The sequence below is a fragment of the Ovis aries genome, chromosome 5 (assembly GCF_016772045.2).
Source record: "Ovis aries strain OAR_USU_Benz2616 breed Rambouillet chromosome 5, ARS-UI_Ramb_v3.0, whole genome shotgun sequence".
Taxonomy (NCBI): Eukaryota; Metazoa; Chordata; class Mammalia; order Artiodactyla; family Bovidae; genus Ovis; species Ovis aries.
In genome coordinates, this window is record NC_056058.1 from 15,079,345 (window position 1) to 15,098,419 (window position 19,075).

A 19,075-nucleotide genomic window follows, 5' to 3' on the forward strand; every position below is an offset into this window, starting at 1 on the left:
TTAAAAAGCTGCCTAGTAGCTGGAGAGAGGGGCTTCAGGCAGCCCTGATGTTAGGCGGATTCTTCAAAGGCCACTGGTATATGGAAGCTCCTAGTCGAGCTTGAGGGTGAGCCTTTCGAAGAGATACTCGCTGACCTCAGCCTTGGGACCAGCCGGCCTGCAGAGGTTGGTCAGGTGGTCACCCATCTTCTTGATGAGTTTCACTTCCTCATTTAGGAAGTGGTTCTCCAGGAAGTCACAGATGTGGGGGTCTCTGAGGGCAGAAGCCAGGCCATGCAGACCCAACAGGGCTTGATTCAGGTTCTTCTCTAGGAGAAGGGCGGCTTCCATAGCGTCCTGGGTTTTACCCTACTCATCTTGAGATGGCTTCTGCACGTCCAGGAAGAGGGCGTGGCTGCCACGCTGGTTTTGCAGTTTCAAGAGATGCTCTGCGCCCTCGTGCTTCTCCTTGGCCAATTCGCGAAAAAAAGTGACCTACACCCTCCAGGGCCACATCGTCGCGGTTGAAACAGAAGCCCAGAGAGAGGTAGGTGTAGGAGGCCCGCAGTTGCATGTTAACCAGGCGGTTGACGGCGGCCTCCACTTCGGTAGAATGATTCTGACAAATAGGGGAGCTCGTGATTGGTTGGTAATAAAGAGTTAAAAAATGGTCACTGGTCCTGGTGATCAGGGACAGCTGAGTGGCTGACTCCTGAGGTTGCGACTGGTAAAAAGGTTGGAGGGTGGTCGGAGGCTGGAGCAAGGGGTGTCCCTGGGTCTGTTCTGTCCAAACACTGCTGAAGCAAGAGACAGATTTGTGGGGCTACCTAGTGCACTTATCAGGTATTTCTTGACTTCCTACTTTTGCATTCCAGTTCCCTATCATGAAAAGGACATCTTTTTTGCGTGTTAGTTCTAGAAGGTCTTATAAGTCTTCATAGAACTGTTCAGCTTCTTCAGCATTACTGGTCAGGGCATAGACTTGGATTACTGTGATATTGACTGGTTTGCCTTGGAAACGAACAGAGATCATTCTGTTGTTTTTGAGACTGCATTTGGGACTCTTATTGACTCTGATGGCTACTCCATTTCTTCTAAGATATTCTTGCCCACAGTAGTAGATGTAATGGGCATCTGAGTTAAATTCACTGATTCCAAATCAACTATACTCCAATAAAATTTTTTATACCAAAGTTTTTGTTTTTTAATTTTTTTATGCAATTTAAAGGTTACTTTCCATTTATAATTGTTGCAAAATTGTGTTTACACAGAAACAGACTCACAGACGTAGAGAACAGACTTGTAGTTGCTGGGGGGAAGGGGAAGGGGGAGGGATGGACTGGGAGTTTGGTGTTCTTAGATGCAAACTATACATTTAGAATGGATAGACAGCAAGGTCCTAATATATAGCACAGGGGCCTACATTAAGTATCTTGTGAGGACAATTTTTTATGTGTTTTAAAAGTAATGGGATTCATTTTTTTTTTATGGCTATACTGAGGTATAATTATTATACAAAGGTAAAGAATCTGCCTGCCAATGCAGGAGACACAAGAAATGTGAATTCACTCCTTAGGTTGGGAAGATCCCCTGGGGTAGAAAATGGCAACCCACTGCAGTATTCTTGCCTGGAGAATCCCATGGACAGAGGAGCCCAGTGGGTTACAGTCATGAGTCAGACACGACCGAGCACACAGCACACACTACATAAAACATGATGAATTTGGACATGTGCAAACACCTGTGATGCCAGCACCACCACCAACGTAACAAAACATACCCAACACCTCCTAAAGTTTCCTGTGTCCCTTTGTTTCAGCTTTTTGTTTGTTTTTGTGGTAAGAACACTATAAGATCTACACTCAGCAAATTTTGAAATGCAAAATACCATATTCAATATAGACTTTGTTATATAAAGTATCTTAGAACTGGAAGACCAGATAATGTTTTTTCAAATTCTTCTTCAATTAATTAGAAGCTCAAGTTTCAATTCTTGGGTCAGAAATGAAATCCTTCCAAATGTTAAAAAAAAAAAACCCTTTCATCTGATTTCAAAATTTGTTCATTTATTTATTTTTCGCTGTGTTGGGTCTTCGTTTTGTGCAGGGTTTTCTCTAGTTTCAGAGAGCAGGGCCTACTCTCAAGAGCTTCTCACTGTGATGGCTGGGTTCTCTTGTTGCTGAGCATGGGCTCTAGGGCGCGTGGGCTTCAGTAGTTGTGACACGTGGGCTCAGTAGTTGCAGCCCAAGGACTCTAGAGCTCAGGCTTAGTAGTTGTGACACAGGGGCTTTGTTGCCCTGAGGCATTTGGGATCTTCCTGGACCAGGGATCGAATCCGTGTGTCCTGCATTGGCAGGTGGATTCTTTACCATTGAGCTACCAGGGAAGCTCTCATCTGACTTTTAGTTTTTTAAGTTGAGTCTTTTATTTTTTCCAGCTTTATTGATGAATACTTGACAAATATAACTGTACATACTTAAAGTATGTGACTTGATGATTTCACTTTAAGAGACCTTGCTGTGAACATCTTGGGCTTCCCAGATGGCTCAGTGCTAAAGAATCTGCCTGCCAGTGCAGGAGACACGGGTTCAATCCCTGGGTCGGGAGGATCCCCTGGAGGAGAAAATGCCAACCCACTCCAGTATTCTTGCCTGGAAAATCCCATGGACAGAGGAGCCTGGCAAGCTATAGTCCACGGGATTGCAAAGAGTTGTCTTTATCTGTTCATTTCCCAACAGTAAATAAGGCTACAGTTTTATCATTTCTTAGTCTGTTGAGGGAATAATTCCCATCATGTAATTTTTGGAGTAGGTAGTAACCAAGCACTGGGCTGAATTTCCAATCTCCATCGGCAATTCCTGATAAACCAGCTTGGGGAGAAAGAATTGACTACAAAAAACATACTTTTTCACTACTGGGTTTACAAGTGTGATTGGTAGAAATCTCTAGGTGCTCAAACAAGTTGATAATTTGCCCACCTGTATATGGTGAAATGTGAAGTTCACGGATTTGGCCAGGGAACAATTCTTCTTGCATCCTGTGGTACCACTTATCACCTTGGAATTCAGTTGAAAGTGATCCAGCTTTTCATCAAGAGTTAGGTTTTCCTTAGACACAAAGGAGCCATCTAAGATGGACCCGAAAGACTTGTAAGAAATAAAGACCACAGCACCTGAAAGGAAGCAAGGATACAATCAACCTGTGGAGGAGACTGGGGAATGTGTAGCCAAAGTTAAGAATTTATCTGGCAAGTCTCTAAGAAGTCAAATACAGAATGTGGAATCCTAAACCCTACTTTGTTAGATCATACATCCATGAAAAAGAGATGGGGAGATTTCAAAGCCTTTCCACTTGCAGGATGATAAGGCTATGTCTGGATTCTAGAAAAGATACCCTCTGTGTCTCTTGCAGCAGTTTACAATAGTCAAGATATGGAAGCAACCTAAGTGTCCTCCATAGATGAACGGATAAAGATGTGGTATATATATACAATGGAATATTCAGTTCAGTTCAGTTCAGTTGCTCAGTCATGTCTGACTCTTTGCGACCCCATGGACTGCAGCTCGCCAGGCCTCCCTGTCCATCACCAACTCCCGGAGTTTACTCAAACTCATGTCCATTGAGTCAGTGATGCCATCCAGCCATCTCATCATCTGTCATCCCCTTCTCCTCTTGCCCTCAATCTTTCCCAGCATCAGGGTCTTTCCAATGAGTCAACTCTTCATATCAGAGAGCCAAAATATTGGAGTTTCAGCTTCAGCATCAGTCCTTCCAATGAATATCAGGACTAATTTCCTTTAGGATGGACTGGTTGGATCTCCTTGCTGTCCAAGGGACTCTCAAGAGTCTTCTCCAACACCACAGTTCAAAAGCATCAGTTCTTCGGCACTCAGCTTTCTTTATAGTCCAGCCCTCACATCCATACATGACTATTGGAAAAACCGTAGCCTTGTCTAGATGGACCCACAAAAAAGAAAGAAGTCTTGCCATTTGCAGCAACATGGATGAACCTGGAGGGTATGATGTTATGTTGAGTGAAATGAGTCAGACAGAGAAAGACAAATCCCACATGATTTCACATCTATGTGGAATCTAAAACACAAGACAAAAGAGAAACAGACTCATAGACACAGAGAACAAAGTGGTGTTTTCCAGAGGAAAGAATATGAAGGGGGCATGGGGGAGAAGATGGGTGATTGGAATTATATATGTCACAAAGATATAATTATAGACAGAGAATATAGTCAGTAATATTATACAATTTTGCACAGTGATTTGATCATTCATAATGTATAAAAGTATCAAATAGCCTGTTGTACAGCTGAAATTAGTATAGTATTGTGTATTAATTATTAATGTAATTCAATAAAAAATAAAAGTAAATTTCCCCTCCCCACAATTCTAGAGATGTTGAGATAATCTAGGTAATTTCTGTTACCTCCAGTTCCTCCTCCAGTGACAACACTGCAATCGATGTCCATTGCCTCCTTTTCAGTCTGTAATTTAACTATCTCATTTTCTGTTTCACAGCTGTTCTTGATAGTCAGCACTTCAATAACTAAAAAACAAAAACATCTGTGTGAATATTGGAAATCTTTATAAACACTTGTTTTAAAATATAATTTCCTTGTCCATCTCATTTAAAAAAATGACAAGGACTTCCCTGGCGGCCCTCTATTTAAGACTTCATGCTCCCAATGCAAGGTGCACGGGTTTGATCCCTGGTCAGGGAACTAAGATTCCACATGCAGTGTGGTGTGGCAAAAAAAAAAAAAAAAAAAAGACGACTGTAGGAGTGTGTGACATTTTGTGACCCCATAGACTATGCAGTCTATGGAATTCTTCAAGTAAGAATATTGGAGTGGGTAGAAATTCCCATAGGAATTTCCTCATGGGATCTTCCCAACCCAGGGATTGAACCCAGGTCTCCCACATTACAGGTGGATTCTTTACCAGCTGGGCCCAAGGGAAGCCCAAGAATACTGAAGTGGGAAGCTTATCCCTTCTCTAGAGGATATTCCCGACCCAGGAATTGAGCCAGGGTCTCCTGCATTGCAGGTGGATTCTTTACCAGCTGAGCTATCAGGGAAGACTTTGACAACTGCAGGAGCTTCAAATGAAAACTGGAGTTTGGGTGATGGAGTTGGAGTGGGCACATAGAAGCTGTTGGGTTTATTTGGGCACCCAGTCTCTTATTGGAGGGAACAGATTCAATGGTAGAGTTGAGTGAGGCTGGCACGAGATCATCTCATCTCTTCTAATCATGAGACTGATTTCTTTTGACCACACTACCATTCAAGAGGAGGTGTTAATTAAAGAGTTTAAGAGGCTATTATTTACTGACCATACACTTTTTCACTTAGTTTGATACATGCTGAAGAATCACAAGGCATATAAGTCAGTTACTATTGATACTATGGGCTTCCCAGGTGGCTCAGCGGTAAAGAATCCGCCTGCCAGTGCAGGAGATGCCAGAGATGTGAGTTCAATCTCTGGGTCAGGAAGATCCCTTGGTGAGGAAATGGCAACCCATCTAGTATTCTTGCCTGGGAAATCCCGTGGATAGAGGAGCCTAGCAGGCTACTGTCCATGGGATCTCAAAAGAGTTGGACACGACTTAGTGACTGAACAATAACAACGAATAAAATAGATAACTGATGAGAATCTACTGTATAGCACAGGGAACTCTACTCAGTGCTCTGTGGTGACCTAAATGGGAAGGAAATCCAGAAAAAGAGGATATGTAGCGATTCATCTTGCTGTACGGCAGAAACTAACACAACACTGTAAAGTACTATATTCCAATAAAAATTAATTAAAAAAGAATCACAAGGCATCTTACTCCTTCCCCCCATCTCTCCATCCTCACTCTTCTGTCTCTTTTGTTTAGAACAAGCCAAATATTTTAATCACCTACACATTAATCAGCTTTAGCACCAACCCTTCTCTTTCTCTCAAACCTGGCAGCAAATTCACACTTTTTGCTGAAAAGACACCAGTGTTGGTGCGAATCTGACTGGGGGCACTGACTTCATCTAGACCCCCAGTAGATCTCTCCTGGCTGATCCCAATCACATAACTGCATTCACTGTTCCTCCAGAGCAGCCAGTCGGATCCTTTCAAAATGTGAATCAGATAATGTCTCCCTGAATAAATGCCAGTGTTGTTACAATTCCCAGGAAGACCCTGTCTGATCTTGCCTTACATCAGTTCCTTGACCAGTCACTTCCAGACACTCTGCAAGTACCTCCAGCACACCAGGAATGCTCCCCTCAACCCCTCTGCCCAGATCATTCTCCATGAGATATGCACGTAGCTCACTCCTTCTCTTCCTTCAAGTCTTCTTACAAATCTCACCTCCTCTCCAAGCCTACTCTAATCAGTCTAATTAGCATCGCAAACTGCTTCCCTGGCATTTGCTATCTCCCTCCCCACATCTCTAAGACAGAAAATATGATTACATCAAAAGTGGAAACACCTTCACCCAAAAGTCCTTTCAAGAAATCGCAGGTTGGCAGAAGATATTTAGAAACATAAATGAAGTCCATCATATGCAAAGAGGTCCCAAAATTCAATAAGATGAAAACCAAAATATAATGGACAAAGAACAACTGGATAAGGGAAAATGAACAAAGAATATAGATCAGAATAATTACAGAAATGAAATCCAATTTCTAGTCCATTAGTAATCAGTGAAATGCACATAAAACCATAGCAAGAAACCATTGCTTACACATAATGTTGTCACGGGAAAAATGTCTGAAAACTTAAGGATATGGAGGGGGAAACTATATTTCAATAAAATAATTTTTTTCCAAAAAAGTGGAATCTTATCCTCTAATTGATGATAGCACCACATTTTTTTTCTGTTCATATATTCAGTCATTCGTTTAATGATTAGTAAATGGTTTGAAGTACCAGACACTTTACTAGGTGCTGCTTATGCCCCCAACTTTTATTGATTCTAAGACTAAAGGCTGCTTCATCCTTCAGTGTATCCTTGATAAAGATTTGTACATAACTCTAGGGTGACTCTTGGATTAAAAGTGACAGTACACACAGCCACGAAAGATTCACTTTGAAAATAGGTTAGACCTGAATGATGAATGGATGGTCCAGTCAAATGAACTTTCAAGCCTCATCCAATGTAAACTTAGTGTTCTGAAGAGAAATAAAGATGTGTGTATGTCAAGTGTATGTCAAGTACATACACAGATTTTGCCAGTGTAAGGAAAGAGAAGGCTATTTTCTGCCAATGAAATTGTAGCTCAACCAACATTTCCTGAACCCAATTCAAGTTCAAAAGTCTTTCTCATGGTCCTGAGTATCTATAACTACAGCTTACCCATAAATTGTGACTCTCTCCTCAGTGTTCCTCCTGTGGGTCGATTGAGGGCAGCTTCATAGGCTGCCGACTGCACTCTGTGAAGATACCGTGTTGCTAAACAGGCAATTTCTTCCTTGCGTCTCTGAGATGACCGGCTGCTGATGTTGCTGAAGTTGCCAAAAGAATCGGCTATTTCCTGCCATACAAATAGTGAATGTGCAGACGTAGAGAGAAGACTCGTGGTTGCCAAGGGGGAGAGGGGTAGGAGAGAGATGGACTGGGAGTTTGGGATTAGCAGATGCAAACTATTAAACATAGGATGGAAAAAAAACCAAGGTCCTACTGTAGAGCACAGGGAACTATATTCGCTATCCTGTGATAAACCAAAACGGAAAAAGTTAACTTAAAAATTGTGAGTGTGCTTACAAAATAGAAACAGACTCACAGATTTCTGAAACAAACTAATGGTTACCAAAAGGGAAATGTGGGATCTGGGGAGGGACAATTTAGGAATTTGGGATTAATATATACACACCTGTTGTTTACCCAAACAGGTAAGCAACAGGGGCCTACTGTATAGCACAGGGAACTATACTCAATATTCTGTAATAATCTATATGGGAAAAGAATCTGAAAAAGAATGAATACACACACACACACACACACACACACACACACACACACACACACATGAATCTCTTTGCTATACACGTGAGTCTGAGTGAACTCCAGGAGTTGGTGATGGACAGGGAGGCCTGGCGTGCTGCAATTCATGGGGTCGCAAAGAGCTGGACACGACTGAGTGACTGAACTGAACTGAACTTGCCATACATCTGAAACTAACACAACACTGTCAATCAACTATACGTCAATAAAATTTAAAGAAAATAAAACACCTAGGAATAAACAAAATAGTGTGATATGCCACTAAAAGTTTTTAAAAAAGAATGAAATATTGAGGAATAAACAAAAAATAATGGATGTGAAAATGACTATTGTCTATAGGAAATTATAAAAGGAAACTAAGACTACAGATTTTATTTTCCAGACCTTTCTCAAAGCTTCCACAACTATGAGCTTTCTCTGGGATTATTCCCATTGCTCAATAGCAGAAGAAGGGAACACTTTGTAGGGAAAAGACGCAAATGTTTAAACAAAGCTGGAAGAAACTCAGACCTTACACTGTCACTTCATTCCATTGTGAAGTAATTGAATGTTTTTAATTCACTGGTCCTAGATTTTGCATCACCTTCTATCTGGTTTCCTGAGTGGAGACAATCCCTTGGAGGAGGAAATGGCAACCCACTCCAGTATTCCTGCCTGGAAAATCCCATGGACAGAGGAGCCTGGTGGGCTATAGTCCATGTGGTTGCCAAGAGTCGGACACGACTGAGTGACTGAGAACGTGCCCATGCTACCTGGTCTCACCCTTGCTTTTCTTCTTAATTCCCCTGCATTTGTGCTTTCTCTTATAGCTTTTTAGTATACCCCTACAGAAATGATCAATTGTCATCTAATATGGGAAAATGCTTATTTTCAGAAAATTAGGAAGGGAGAGACCTCTGTAGCCAGTAGAATTAAGGTAAAAATCTATTGTGGGATTTGCATTCCTCCTGTGACGTGGAGATAGAAAGGAAAAAAAATCTTGTCCCTCCTAATTTATAATTAATTCCTTCAGGCATATTGGAGGAAGAAAAAGATGGAGAATTACCTACTGTGAGAAAACATTCACAGAAACTGGGAATGATTTCAGACCTGTAACACAAGTGTGACATTGTTATCTTCTGGTACTCCTTTTGTCACCATGGAAACAGAGTTAATCCTCTTGTTGTTATTTGGGTCCTTGGTGGTATCCTAAAGGTAAGAATAGAAACATATAATTAGCTTTCTTTCAGTTAAAAGCATCCAAAGGTTGTTATTAAGTTCTCAGAATCTTTATTAAAACAATTGGTCTTGGCAGAGAAATACTTTGACATATCTTTGAATGCAAGACGGCAAAATTAAACACACTTGGAGTTTAACACACACACAATGTAAATAAAGTTCAATACATTGTTTTGGGACTAGTGGGTATCCATTTGAAAAGAGTAAATCAGTTCAACACCCACCTCATTATCCTCAAAAATAATTTCTAGAGAACCGAAGTGTTAAAAGTGCCTAAATATAATAAAATCTAAACTCTCTAGCTAATCCCTTTTTTTCCCACTGACAAAATCAAAATAAATTAAAATTTGAAGAGAGGCAATTCAAATATATTAACTTTAGGGGATGGAGACATAATAATAACCAAGAACCATTCATAATAGTTAAAATATTAAAATTTATTTCTGTTTTTATATATTTTATATAAAATATTTGTGTTCCTATATAACATATTGTTTATACATAACCTTTGTATATAATATATAATAATGTAGACAGGTTCTTCCACTCTCTCTTTTAATAGAAACAATCTGCATAGCATATTTACCTTTATTCTTTTTTTTTATTTTCTGAATGTTTATTTTAGAAAGTTAGAATTGGATGCCTGCAAATGATAAAACTAGTAATATATTAATACATAATGTTAATAATATACACTTGGTCATTCTTTTTCCTATTCTACCACAGAAAGAATAGGAAGTCAGTTTTAGTAACTACTACTAACATAAGACCCTCATCAATAAGTGAAGATATATAGGAAAATCCATAATATATCTAAAAAGCATCAAAGATAGAATGATGATTAAAAAAAATTACAGTGACATTTTAGTTGCTATAAGAAACAGGATGATTATGAAAGCAAAGCCCACAATCCCGTACAGGCCATGGAAGCCTGTGATTGCCACGAGTGTTGACTTCTCCTTCATCTGAGGTTCTAAAAAGTGCTTTGTAAAATCCTGAGGTTTGCAGCAGTTTAATCTCCTGCTGTTAAGCTGCTAAGTCGCTTCATTCATGTCCGACCCTGCGCGACCCCATAGACGGCAGCCCACCAGGCTCCGCCATCCCTGGGATTCTCAAGGCAAGCACGCTGGAGCGGATTGCCATTTCCTTCTGAAGAGACTGCAATAAACCTCCCGAAGCTCCCGAAGAGACTTCAATAAATAATAACCTCCTGAACTGACTGCAATAATAACCTCCTGAATCTCCTGAAGAGACTGCAATCAGGGTTTCTAGAATATCCTGACGATTTCCATCTGCCAGGCTGTGGTGAGCTCAAGCCATACATACTCCAGAGGACAGAAGACAGACGTGTTGGGAAGTCGGAATGATTTCTACTGCACCTCGGGAGAAAGGGCATGTTGCTACTCAGCCTAGCACAAGTGTAGAAGCAACACCTCCGTGATTCAACCTTTAAAGACTCTATACAAATGACAACGACTGGTAGGAATAAACCTTCAGAAGTGCCTTCTCAGACCTCCCGTCATAAGCACAAGCATAATAAAAACACTGAGTTTTCACGGTCTCACACAAAATCAGACTCACTTGTGACAATGGCTGGAGAGGCTCCTATAAGACATTGGGGCTGGGATTTACTGTAGGATGCACATTGGTTTAGTGCATTGCTATGTGCTATGGAAATATGTGTTGTTGATATTCTTGAATAACACAGCAAATAGCACTACAAATTCAGGGAACATGGCTACAATGACAAGAGCTAACTTCATGAGGGCTCCTACTTGGTAGAGCTAGGATTGCCTCTCCCATGAAGTACTTCAACGGCCAGCTGTGATATTAGCCATTAGTTTCTCACTGTAATTCTCACTTAGAAACTGAATCTAATACTTTCTATGTTTACTAGCACAAGAACAGTGAAAGATCCTTGTAGAAGAAAGTCAGACAGGCATGCTTCTGTTTTATCACAGAAGCTGCTTAGGACCGGTCCTGCTCACAGACAGATTGCTGATTCCAAGTTTATAAACACTTATTCAGAGATTCTTTACCAACTGAGCCACCAGGGAAGCCCTGAGAGCTCAGTTGGTAAAGAATCCGCCTGCAATGCAGGAGACCCCGGTTTGATTCCTGGGTCGGGAAGATCCCCTGGAGAAGGGATAGGCTGCCTGCTCCAGTACTGTGGCCCAGAGAATGCCATGGACTGTATAGTCCATGGGGTCACAAAGAGTCAGGCATGACTGAGCCACTTTCACTTTCACGTGCGGATATTTTAAAAAAAATGTGGTAACATATCTAGTACCTTTGTCAGGCTAATGAATGAGTAATGTAAATATGAATAATCAACTTCGTCCTTCACAGTTATTACTGTCCGGTATTTGCTTTGAGAGGAGTTGAACTACTCATTGTTAAAGAGAAATGATCCTTTCCTCTCTCAAACACTTGTGAACCATTCACTTGGGTGTGGTGAATAAAATACTTAAGGATCTAATACTTAAAAATGCAATAGGCAAAGCACATAGATTTTTTTGTTCCCTTTCTCAAAGGATGGAATATTTTGTATTTGCCCTGATTTTATGTCTTGACTTCATGTACAATTGTATATTGATATTTTTAGTTGCAATACAGTAGGACTAAAAATATTTATATAATACTAATAAATCGTCGGTATGTGTGGTTGTCACATAGGATTCATAGGAGATTTAAATTCACAGTTGTCAGTGTAAAGGATTAATGCTATTTAGCGTCTTCATGAATCTATACCATGAATGAAGAGCTTTTCTCAACATATTTCACTGAGGGAATGACAAGGATGATAGGCATAATACTTTGCTTCAACTCATGGATTTCTAGGCATTGCTCACAATACAGATCTGATTGTCAACATTAGGGTTCTTTCAGTGTCCTTGAACAGCATTTGTTTTTCTCTTCAGTTCAGTTCAGTTCAGTCGCTCCGTCCGTATGTCCGACTCTTTGTGACCCCATTGAACTGCAGCAGGCCAGGCCTCCCTGTCCATCACCAACTCCCAGAATTTATCCATACTCGTGTCCATTGAGTCAGTGATGCCATCTAACCATCTTATCCTCTGTTGTCTCCTCCTCCTCCAGCCTTCAATCTTTCCCAACATAGGGTCTTTTCAAACGAGTCAGCTCTTCACATCAGGTGGCCAAAATATTGGAGTTTCAGCTTCAACATCAGTCTTTCTGTGAACATCCACCCAGAACTGATTTCCTTTAGGATGGACTGGTTGGATTTCCTTGCAGTTCAATGGACTCTCAAGAGTCTTCTCCAACACCACAGTTCAAAAGCATCCATTCTTCTCTGCTCAGCTTTCTTTATAGTCCACCTATATATTCCAGACGAAGTTCAAGGGAAGCTGTGATGCCCACTGCCCTTGAAGGAGTCCTCATGGAATGAAGAAGTACTGTGGGAAGTCTATTAGTAACCACCATGCCTTGGGTCCCCTGGATGACCAACTTCCCAGGTTCCTCCTCGCTGGAATCCATCTTGGCTGAGTGATGCGTATACCCCCAGGAAGGATCCCAATTCAGAATGACAGGCTCCTCAGTTCATTGAATTCTTCAGGCAAGAATATTGGAGTGGGCTGTCATTTCCTTCTCCAGGAGATCTTCTCTACCCAGGGATTCAACCCGGGTCTCCCGCACTGCAGGCAGACTCTGTGGTCCGCACCCCTCCGCTCTGCTCCCCTCTGCTCTGCTCACTCTGCTTTTCTTCTTGACTGTGATTAGAGACAGTCTATTTTCCAAAAGTGCACTTTGACCTAAATGATCTAGAAGTCAGGATTTTTAATTCCTATAAGGTCTATATGACATTGGACAACTTAGACCAAACTACAAATAACTTTTAAAGTTATGGATTTTGAAAGTTCATCTTATGGGTGTACATACTGGTTTCCTTATTGTCTTAATGTAACATATATTTGTTTTGTAGATCATCTTTAAAAGATTTATTTACAATAACACACAGTACTTGCAGCAATGAAATTATATCAATCGTAATAATGATTAAATAGAGGGGGTAGGGGTGCTTCTTTTTTAAAAAATAATTTGATCATGCCATTTGGCCAGGGATCTTAATTCCCTGACCAGCGATGGACCCCATGTCTCCTACATTGGAAGCATGAAGTCTTAACCACTGGACCACCAGGGAAGTCCCAGGGCACTTCTTTTTTTAAAAAAAATTTTTTAAAATTTATAATTTTTATTTTTACTTCATTTTACTTTACATCACTGTATTGGTTTTGGCATACATTGACATGAATCCGCCATGGGTGTACATGAGCTCCTAAAAATGAACCCCCCTCCCACCTCCCACCCCACATCATCCTTCCGGATCATCCCCGTGCACCTGCCCCAAGCATCCTGCATCCTGCATCGAACATAGACTGGCGATTCGTTTCTTACATGATAGTATACATGTTTCAATGCCATTCTCCCAAATCATCCCACCCCCTCCCTCTCCCTCAGAGTCCAAAAGTCCGGTCTACACATCTGTGTCTTTTGCTGTCTTGCATACAGGGTCATCATTACCATCTTTCTAAATTCCATATATATGTGTTAGTATACTGTATTGGTGTTTTCTTTCTGGCTTACTTCACTGTGTATAATCGGCTCTAGTTTCATCCATCTCATTAGAACTGATTCAAATGTATTCTTTTTAATAGCTGAGTAATACTCCATTGTGTATATGTACCACAGCTTTCTTATCCATTCATCTGCTGATGGACATCTAGGTTGTTTCCATGTCCTGGCTATTATATACACTGCTGCAATGAACATTGGGGTACATATGTCTCTTTCTATTCTGGTTTCCTCGGTGTATATGCCCAGAAGTGGGATTGCTGGGTCATAAGGTAGTTCTATTTGCAATTTTTAAGGAATCTCCACACTGTTCTCCATAGTGGCTGTACTAGTTTGCATTCCCACCAACAGTGTAAGAGGGTTCCCTTTTCTCCACACCCTCTCCAGCATTTATTGCTTGCAGACTTTTGGATCGCAGCCATTCTGACTGGTGTGAAGTGGTACCTCATTGCGGTCTTGATTTGCATTTCTCTGTTAATGAGTGACGTTGAGCATCTTTTCATGTGTTTGTTAGCCATCCGCATGTCTTCTTTGGAGAAATGTCTGTTTAGTTCTTTGGCCCATTTTTTGATTGGGTCGTTTATTTTTCTGGAATTGAGCTGCATAAGTTGCTTGTATATTTTTGAGATTAGTTGTTTGTCAGTTGCTTCATTTGCTATTATTTTCTCCCATTCAGAAGGCTGTCTTTTCACTTTGCTTATATTTTCCTTTGTTGTGCAGATACGAAGGAGAAATCAAAAGCTTTACAGACAAGCAAAAGCTGAGAGAATTCAGCACCACCAAACCAGCTCTCCAACAAATGCTAAAGGATCTTCTCTAGACAGGAAACACAAAAGGGTGTATAAACCCGAACCCAAAACAATAAAGTAAATGGCAACGGGATCATACTTATCAATAATTACTTTAAACTTAAATGGGTTGAATGCCCCAACCAAAAGGCAAAGACTGGCTGAATGGATATAAAAATAAGACCCCTATATATGCTGCCTACAAGAAACCCACCTCAAAACAAGGGACACATACAGACTGAAAGTGAAGGGCTGGAAAAGATATATCACGCAAATAGAGACCAAAAGAAAGCAGGAGTGGCAATACTCATATCCGATAAAATAGACTTTAAAACAAAAGCGGTGAAAAGAGACAAAGAAGGCCACTTTTTTTTTTTTATAATTAATTCTGTACAAAGTTAGTGTTGACTGAGAACACTTCATGGCTGCCATATTTTCCCCAAACAATACTTTGTTGCTCAAAATGAAAGCAATAGATAAAGCATAAAATATGGAAGAAATAGGAGAGGATCTAAAAATATTAATATCAAGAAACACCTTTTTATCCCCAGAGACCATTATGTGTGTATGCGCTGGTGGGGTTGGGGGGGTTGATTTGAACCCTTGTTTCATATTTTAGCATATTCCCCCTAGAGAGTATTTTGTTTGTAATTATTGTTTATTTCCACATACTGGTGGTGGGCACCAAACAGATTTACAAACATGGGAACATACCTGTTGTTTATGGTCTTCCGAAAATGTAACTTGTGTTGGGGTAGGGGAACTAGGGTTGATTCCTAGAAATAGAATGAGAGTTCAAAAATAAAAAAGAAATGAAGTGTTTGTTCACAGTCTGAATTTGGAGAAATTTCCCTCCCAACTTTTCTTGCAGCTTTCTTTTCAAATGGATTTCTGCTTGTCAGTCATGCCTGCTGGTTGTCATGCCTGCTGGCCGATTGAAGTATGTGAGTGTGTGTGTTAGTTGCTCATTAGTGTCCAAGTCTTTGTGACCCCATGGATTGTAGCCTGCCAGGCTCCTCTGTCCATAGAATCCTCCAGGCAAGAATAGTGGTGTGGGTTGCCATTCCTTTCTCCAGGGCATCTTCCCAACCCAGGGTTTGAACCTGGGTCTCTGGCACTGCAGACAGATTCTTTACCATCTGAGTCGCCAGGGAAGCCCAAAATTGAATAATAGGTTTTTTTTTTTTAACATAATATTGTGTTAATTTCATGTATATAATATAGTGAGTCTATATTTTTATAGATTATACCTAATTTAAACTTATCACAAAGTAATGGGTATATTTCCCTGTGCTGGGCAATATATCCTTGTTGCTTATTTATTTTATACATACCTGTTTGTGCCTCTTAATTCTATACCCCTGTCTTTCCCCTCCCCCTTCTTCTCCCCACTGGTAGCCACTAGCTTGTTCTCTATATCTGTGAATCTGTTTCTGTTTTGTTATATACACCTGTTTGTTTTATTTCTTAGGGTCCGCATGTAAGTAATACCATACAGCATTTGTCTGTATTTATTTCACTAAGTATAATACTCCCTAGTCCGTATTGTTGCAAATGTCAGAATTTTATTCTTTTTGTTGCTGAGTAGTATTTCATCGCATGTATATATCTATATCTATCTGTCTGTCTTTTTATATATCTCACATCTTCTTTATCCATTCACCTGTCAATGGACACTTAGGTTGCTGTATCTTGGCTATTGTAAACACTATTGCTATGAACATTTGGGTGAATGTATATTTTCAAATTAATGTCTTTGCTTTCTTCAGATGTGTATCCAGGAATGGAATTGCTGGATCATATGGTAGCTCTAGTTTCAGTTTTTTGAGGAACCTCCATACTGTTTTCCATCGCGGCTGCACCAATTTACATTCCCACATTCTCTCCAACATTTGTTGTTTGCAGACTTTTTCATGATAGCCATTCTGATATGTGTGAGGTGATATTTCACTGTGCTTCTGATTTGCCCTTCTCTGATGATCAGCAGTGTTGAGTATCTTTTCATGTGCCTGTTGGCCAGCTGTATGTCTTTGATAACATGTCTATACAGATCTTCTGTCCATTTTTAATCAATTAAAATTTTTTTTGATGTTGTATGTGCTGTTAGTATATTTTGGAAATTAACCCCTTATCCATCATATAATTTGTAAATATTTTCTCCAATTCAGCAGGTTGTCCTTTTTTAAAAAAAATTAATTTTGTATTGGAGCATAGTTGATTTACAATATTGTGTTAGTTTCAGGCATACAGCAAATTGGTTCAGGGCATGTGTGCTCAATCTTGTCCGACTCTTTTACAACTCCATGGACTGTAGCCTCCCAGGCTCCTCTGTCCATAGAGTTTTCCAGGCAAAAATACTGGAGTGGGTTGCCATTTCCTTCTCCAAGTTATACATGTATATGCAGCTATTCTTTTGAAAAAGAATTTGTCTTTCTGTTTTTCAATTGAATTGCATTATCTTTGGATTTTTTTCAATAGATGTAAGGATGACAAGTTAAAATATCAATAAATTGACAGCTACTAGGGAGAACCTTTGTGGTTACTTTAACAGACGCTGTGCATTTGGAAGGCATCTCTGCTCAGTGGTCAAGAACCCGTCTGCCAATTCAGGAGATACAGGAGACACAGGTTCTATCACTGGGTCTGGAAGATCTCCTGGAGGAAGCAGCCATGACAACTGCCTCCAGTATTCTTGCCTGCAGAAGCCCATGGAGCCTGGCAGGCTACAGTCCATGGGGTCACAAAGAGTCTAACATGACTGAGTGACTGGGCACACACAGACATGTTAAGCACACATAAACACACACGAACAGCTATATCAAATGACAGTGTTTAGATACTGAGGAATTTAAAGGTTATTAACATATTGAAGTCAGATCCATACTGATTATTTGTTTGTTTTTCTTCACTTGTTTTGGTCAAATCTTTCTTTTAGAAAGTTTTCACCTGAAGGTGTCAGAGAATCTGCTTACCTACACAAGTTCCTCTGGAGCCAGTAAATTGAGTTCTCCCCTCAGGCGTCTCAAACCCAGGGTTGCAGACACAAAGGTAGCTTCCCCAAGTGTTCTTACACGAGGCTGTCAGTGGGCACAGTGTGGTGTTCAGGCATTCATTCTTATCTGTGGCAGAAAAGGAAAGGGATGAAAAATGAATGATTCAGTGACATAGCTCCATGGGGTCACTCAGGGTTCCATGAGTTCACTTCTTCATCCTATGCTTGTGCATGTCCACCACACACAAGTCGCAGTATCAGCCAGCATCAGACCAGTGAACAGTCTGTGTATTTCAGGGCACTCACCTTGAGTGAACTGAACAACAGTAATACACACTTCAATAAAACACTTATAAACCAAAAAATTAAAAAAGGGACTTAATACATATTTGGGCTTCCCTAGTGGCTCAGATGTTGGAGACCTCGGTTTAAGGATCAGGAAGATCCCTGGGAGAAGGAAATTACAGTATTTTTGGGAAACCCCATGGTCAGAGGAGACTGGTGGGCTACAACCTCCTACAGTCCATGGGGGTGCAGAGTCAGACATGAATGAGCGACTAACATTAACTAACATATATGTGTGTATATATATATATATATATATATATATATATATATATAAAAGTCCTGCCAATGCAGAAGACACAAGAGATGTGGGTTCTATCCCTGGGTCAGGAAGATCCCCTGGAGGAGGAAAATGGCAACCCACTACAATATTCTTGCCTGGAAAGTTTCATGGACAAGAGGAGCCTGCTGGGCTATAGTCCAAGGGGTCAGGGTATGATTGAGTGACTGAGCACACTAGAACTCATCTGTGTAGAAAACAATGGAAGGACAAAGACGACTTTATGATGAGTCCACATTTTCTGTGTCTTGATCACAGGTGGGATTCTTATATTCAGAGTCTACAAATAATATATGTTGGACAGGGTGTGGAGAGAAGGGAACCGTCCTACAGTGTTGGTGGGAATATAAATTCATATAGCCATTATGGAGAATAGTATGGAAATTCCTCAAAAAATTAACAATAGAATTGCCATATGATCCAGCAGTCTCATTCCTGAGAAAATTTCTACCTAAAAAATAGATACATCAACAACTCTTTTTATATGAGTTGATTTCTCCAAGTGAAAAACTCAGAAGCAACATCTGGAAACTCACTAGTGTGTTTCAGGAGTTGAGTTCTTTTTAAAACACTTTCTAACAACTACATTGTAAACCTCTGAAATAACATGTTAGAATATACAATGAAAACAAATTCCCATGCACAAATCTTAAAGTTTTTTTTTTAATAAACGTAAGTGATAAAAGAGTTTTTTGAAATCCCCAAATGCAAAATGGTAGGAATAGAATTTTATATGAACTATATATTTTTAATGTATTAGGAAACAGTCTCCTTAGAAGGAAGTCTATGACAAACCTAGACAGTGTATTAAAAAGCAGAAACACCACTTTGCTGAGAAAGGTCAAATCTATGGTTTTTCCAGTAGTCAAGTACAGATGTAGAGTTGGACC

The 19,075-nt window shown here is 40.2% G+C and overlaps 1 protein-coding gene and 1 pseudogene across 6 annotated transcripts in view; both read right to left on the reverse strand.

The window, feature by feature from the left end:
* Positions 1–19,075, reverse strand: part of LOC101106326 (adhesion G protein-coupled receptor E3-like) — a 142,939-nt gene that overhangs the window by 28,154 nt on the left and 95,710 nt on the right. For 5 of the 6 annotated variants that reach the window (XM_042250047.2, XM_042250052.2, XM_060416303.1 and 2 more), the window contains 6 exons: positions 17,541–17,687; positions 15,283–15,344; positions 9,062–9,160; positions 7,325–7,502; positions 4,418–4,537; positions 2,958–3,151 (listed from right to left, as the gene is read on the reverse strand). In XM_042250047.2, coding sequence (XP_042105981.1) covers positions 2,958–3,151; positions 4,418–4,537; positions 7,325–7,502; positions 9,062–9,160; positions 15,283–15,344; positions 17,541–17,687 — 800 coding nt within the window. The remainder of the gene's footprint in view (positions 1–2,957; positions 3,152–4,417; positions 4,538–7,324; positions 7,503–9,061; positions 9,161–15,282; positions 15,345–17,540; positions 17,688–19,075) is intronic. The other variant, XM_060416301.1, reaches the window with a different exon arrangement.
* Positions 91–2,828, reverse strand: LOC114114752 (ferritin light chain-like; annotated as a pseudogene).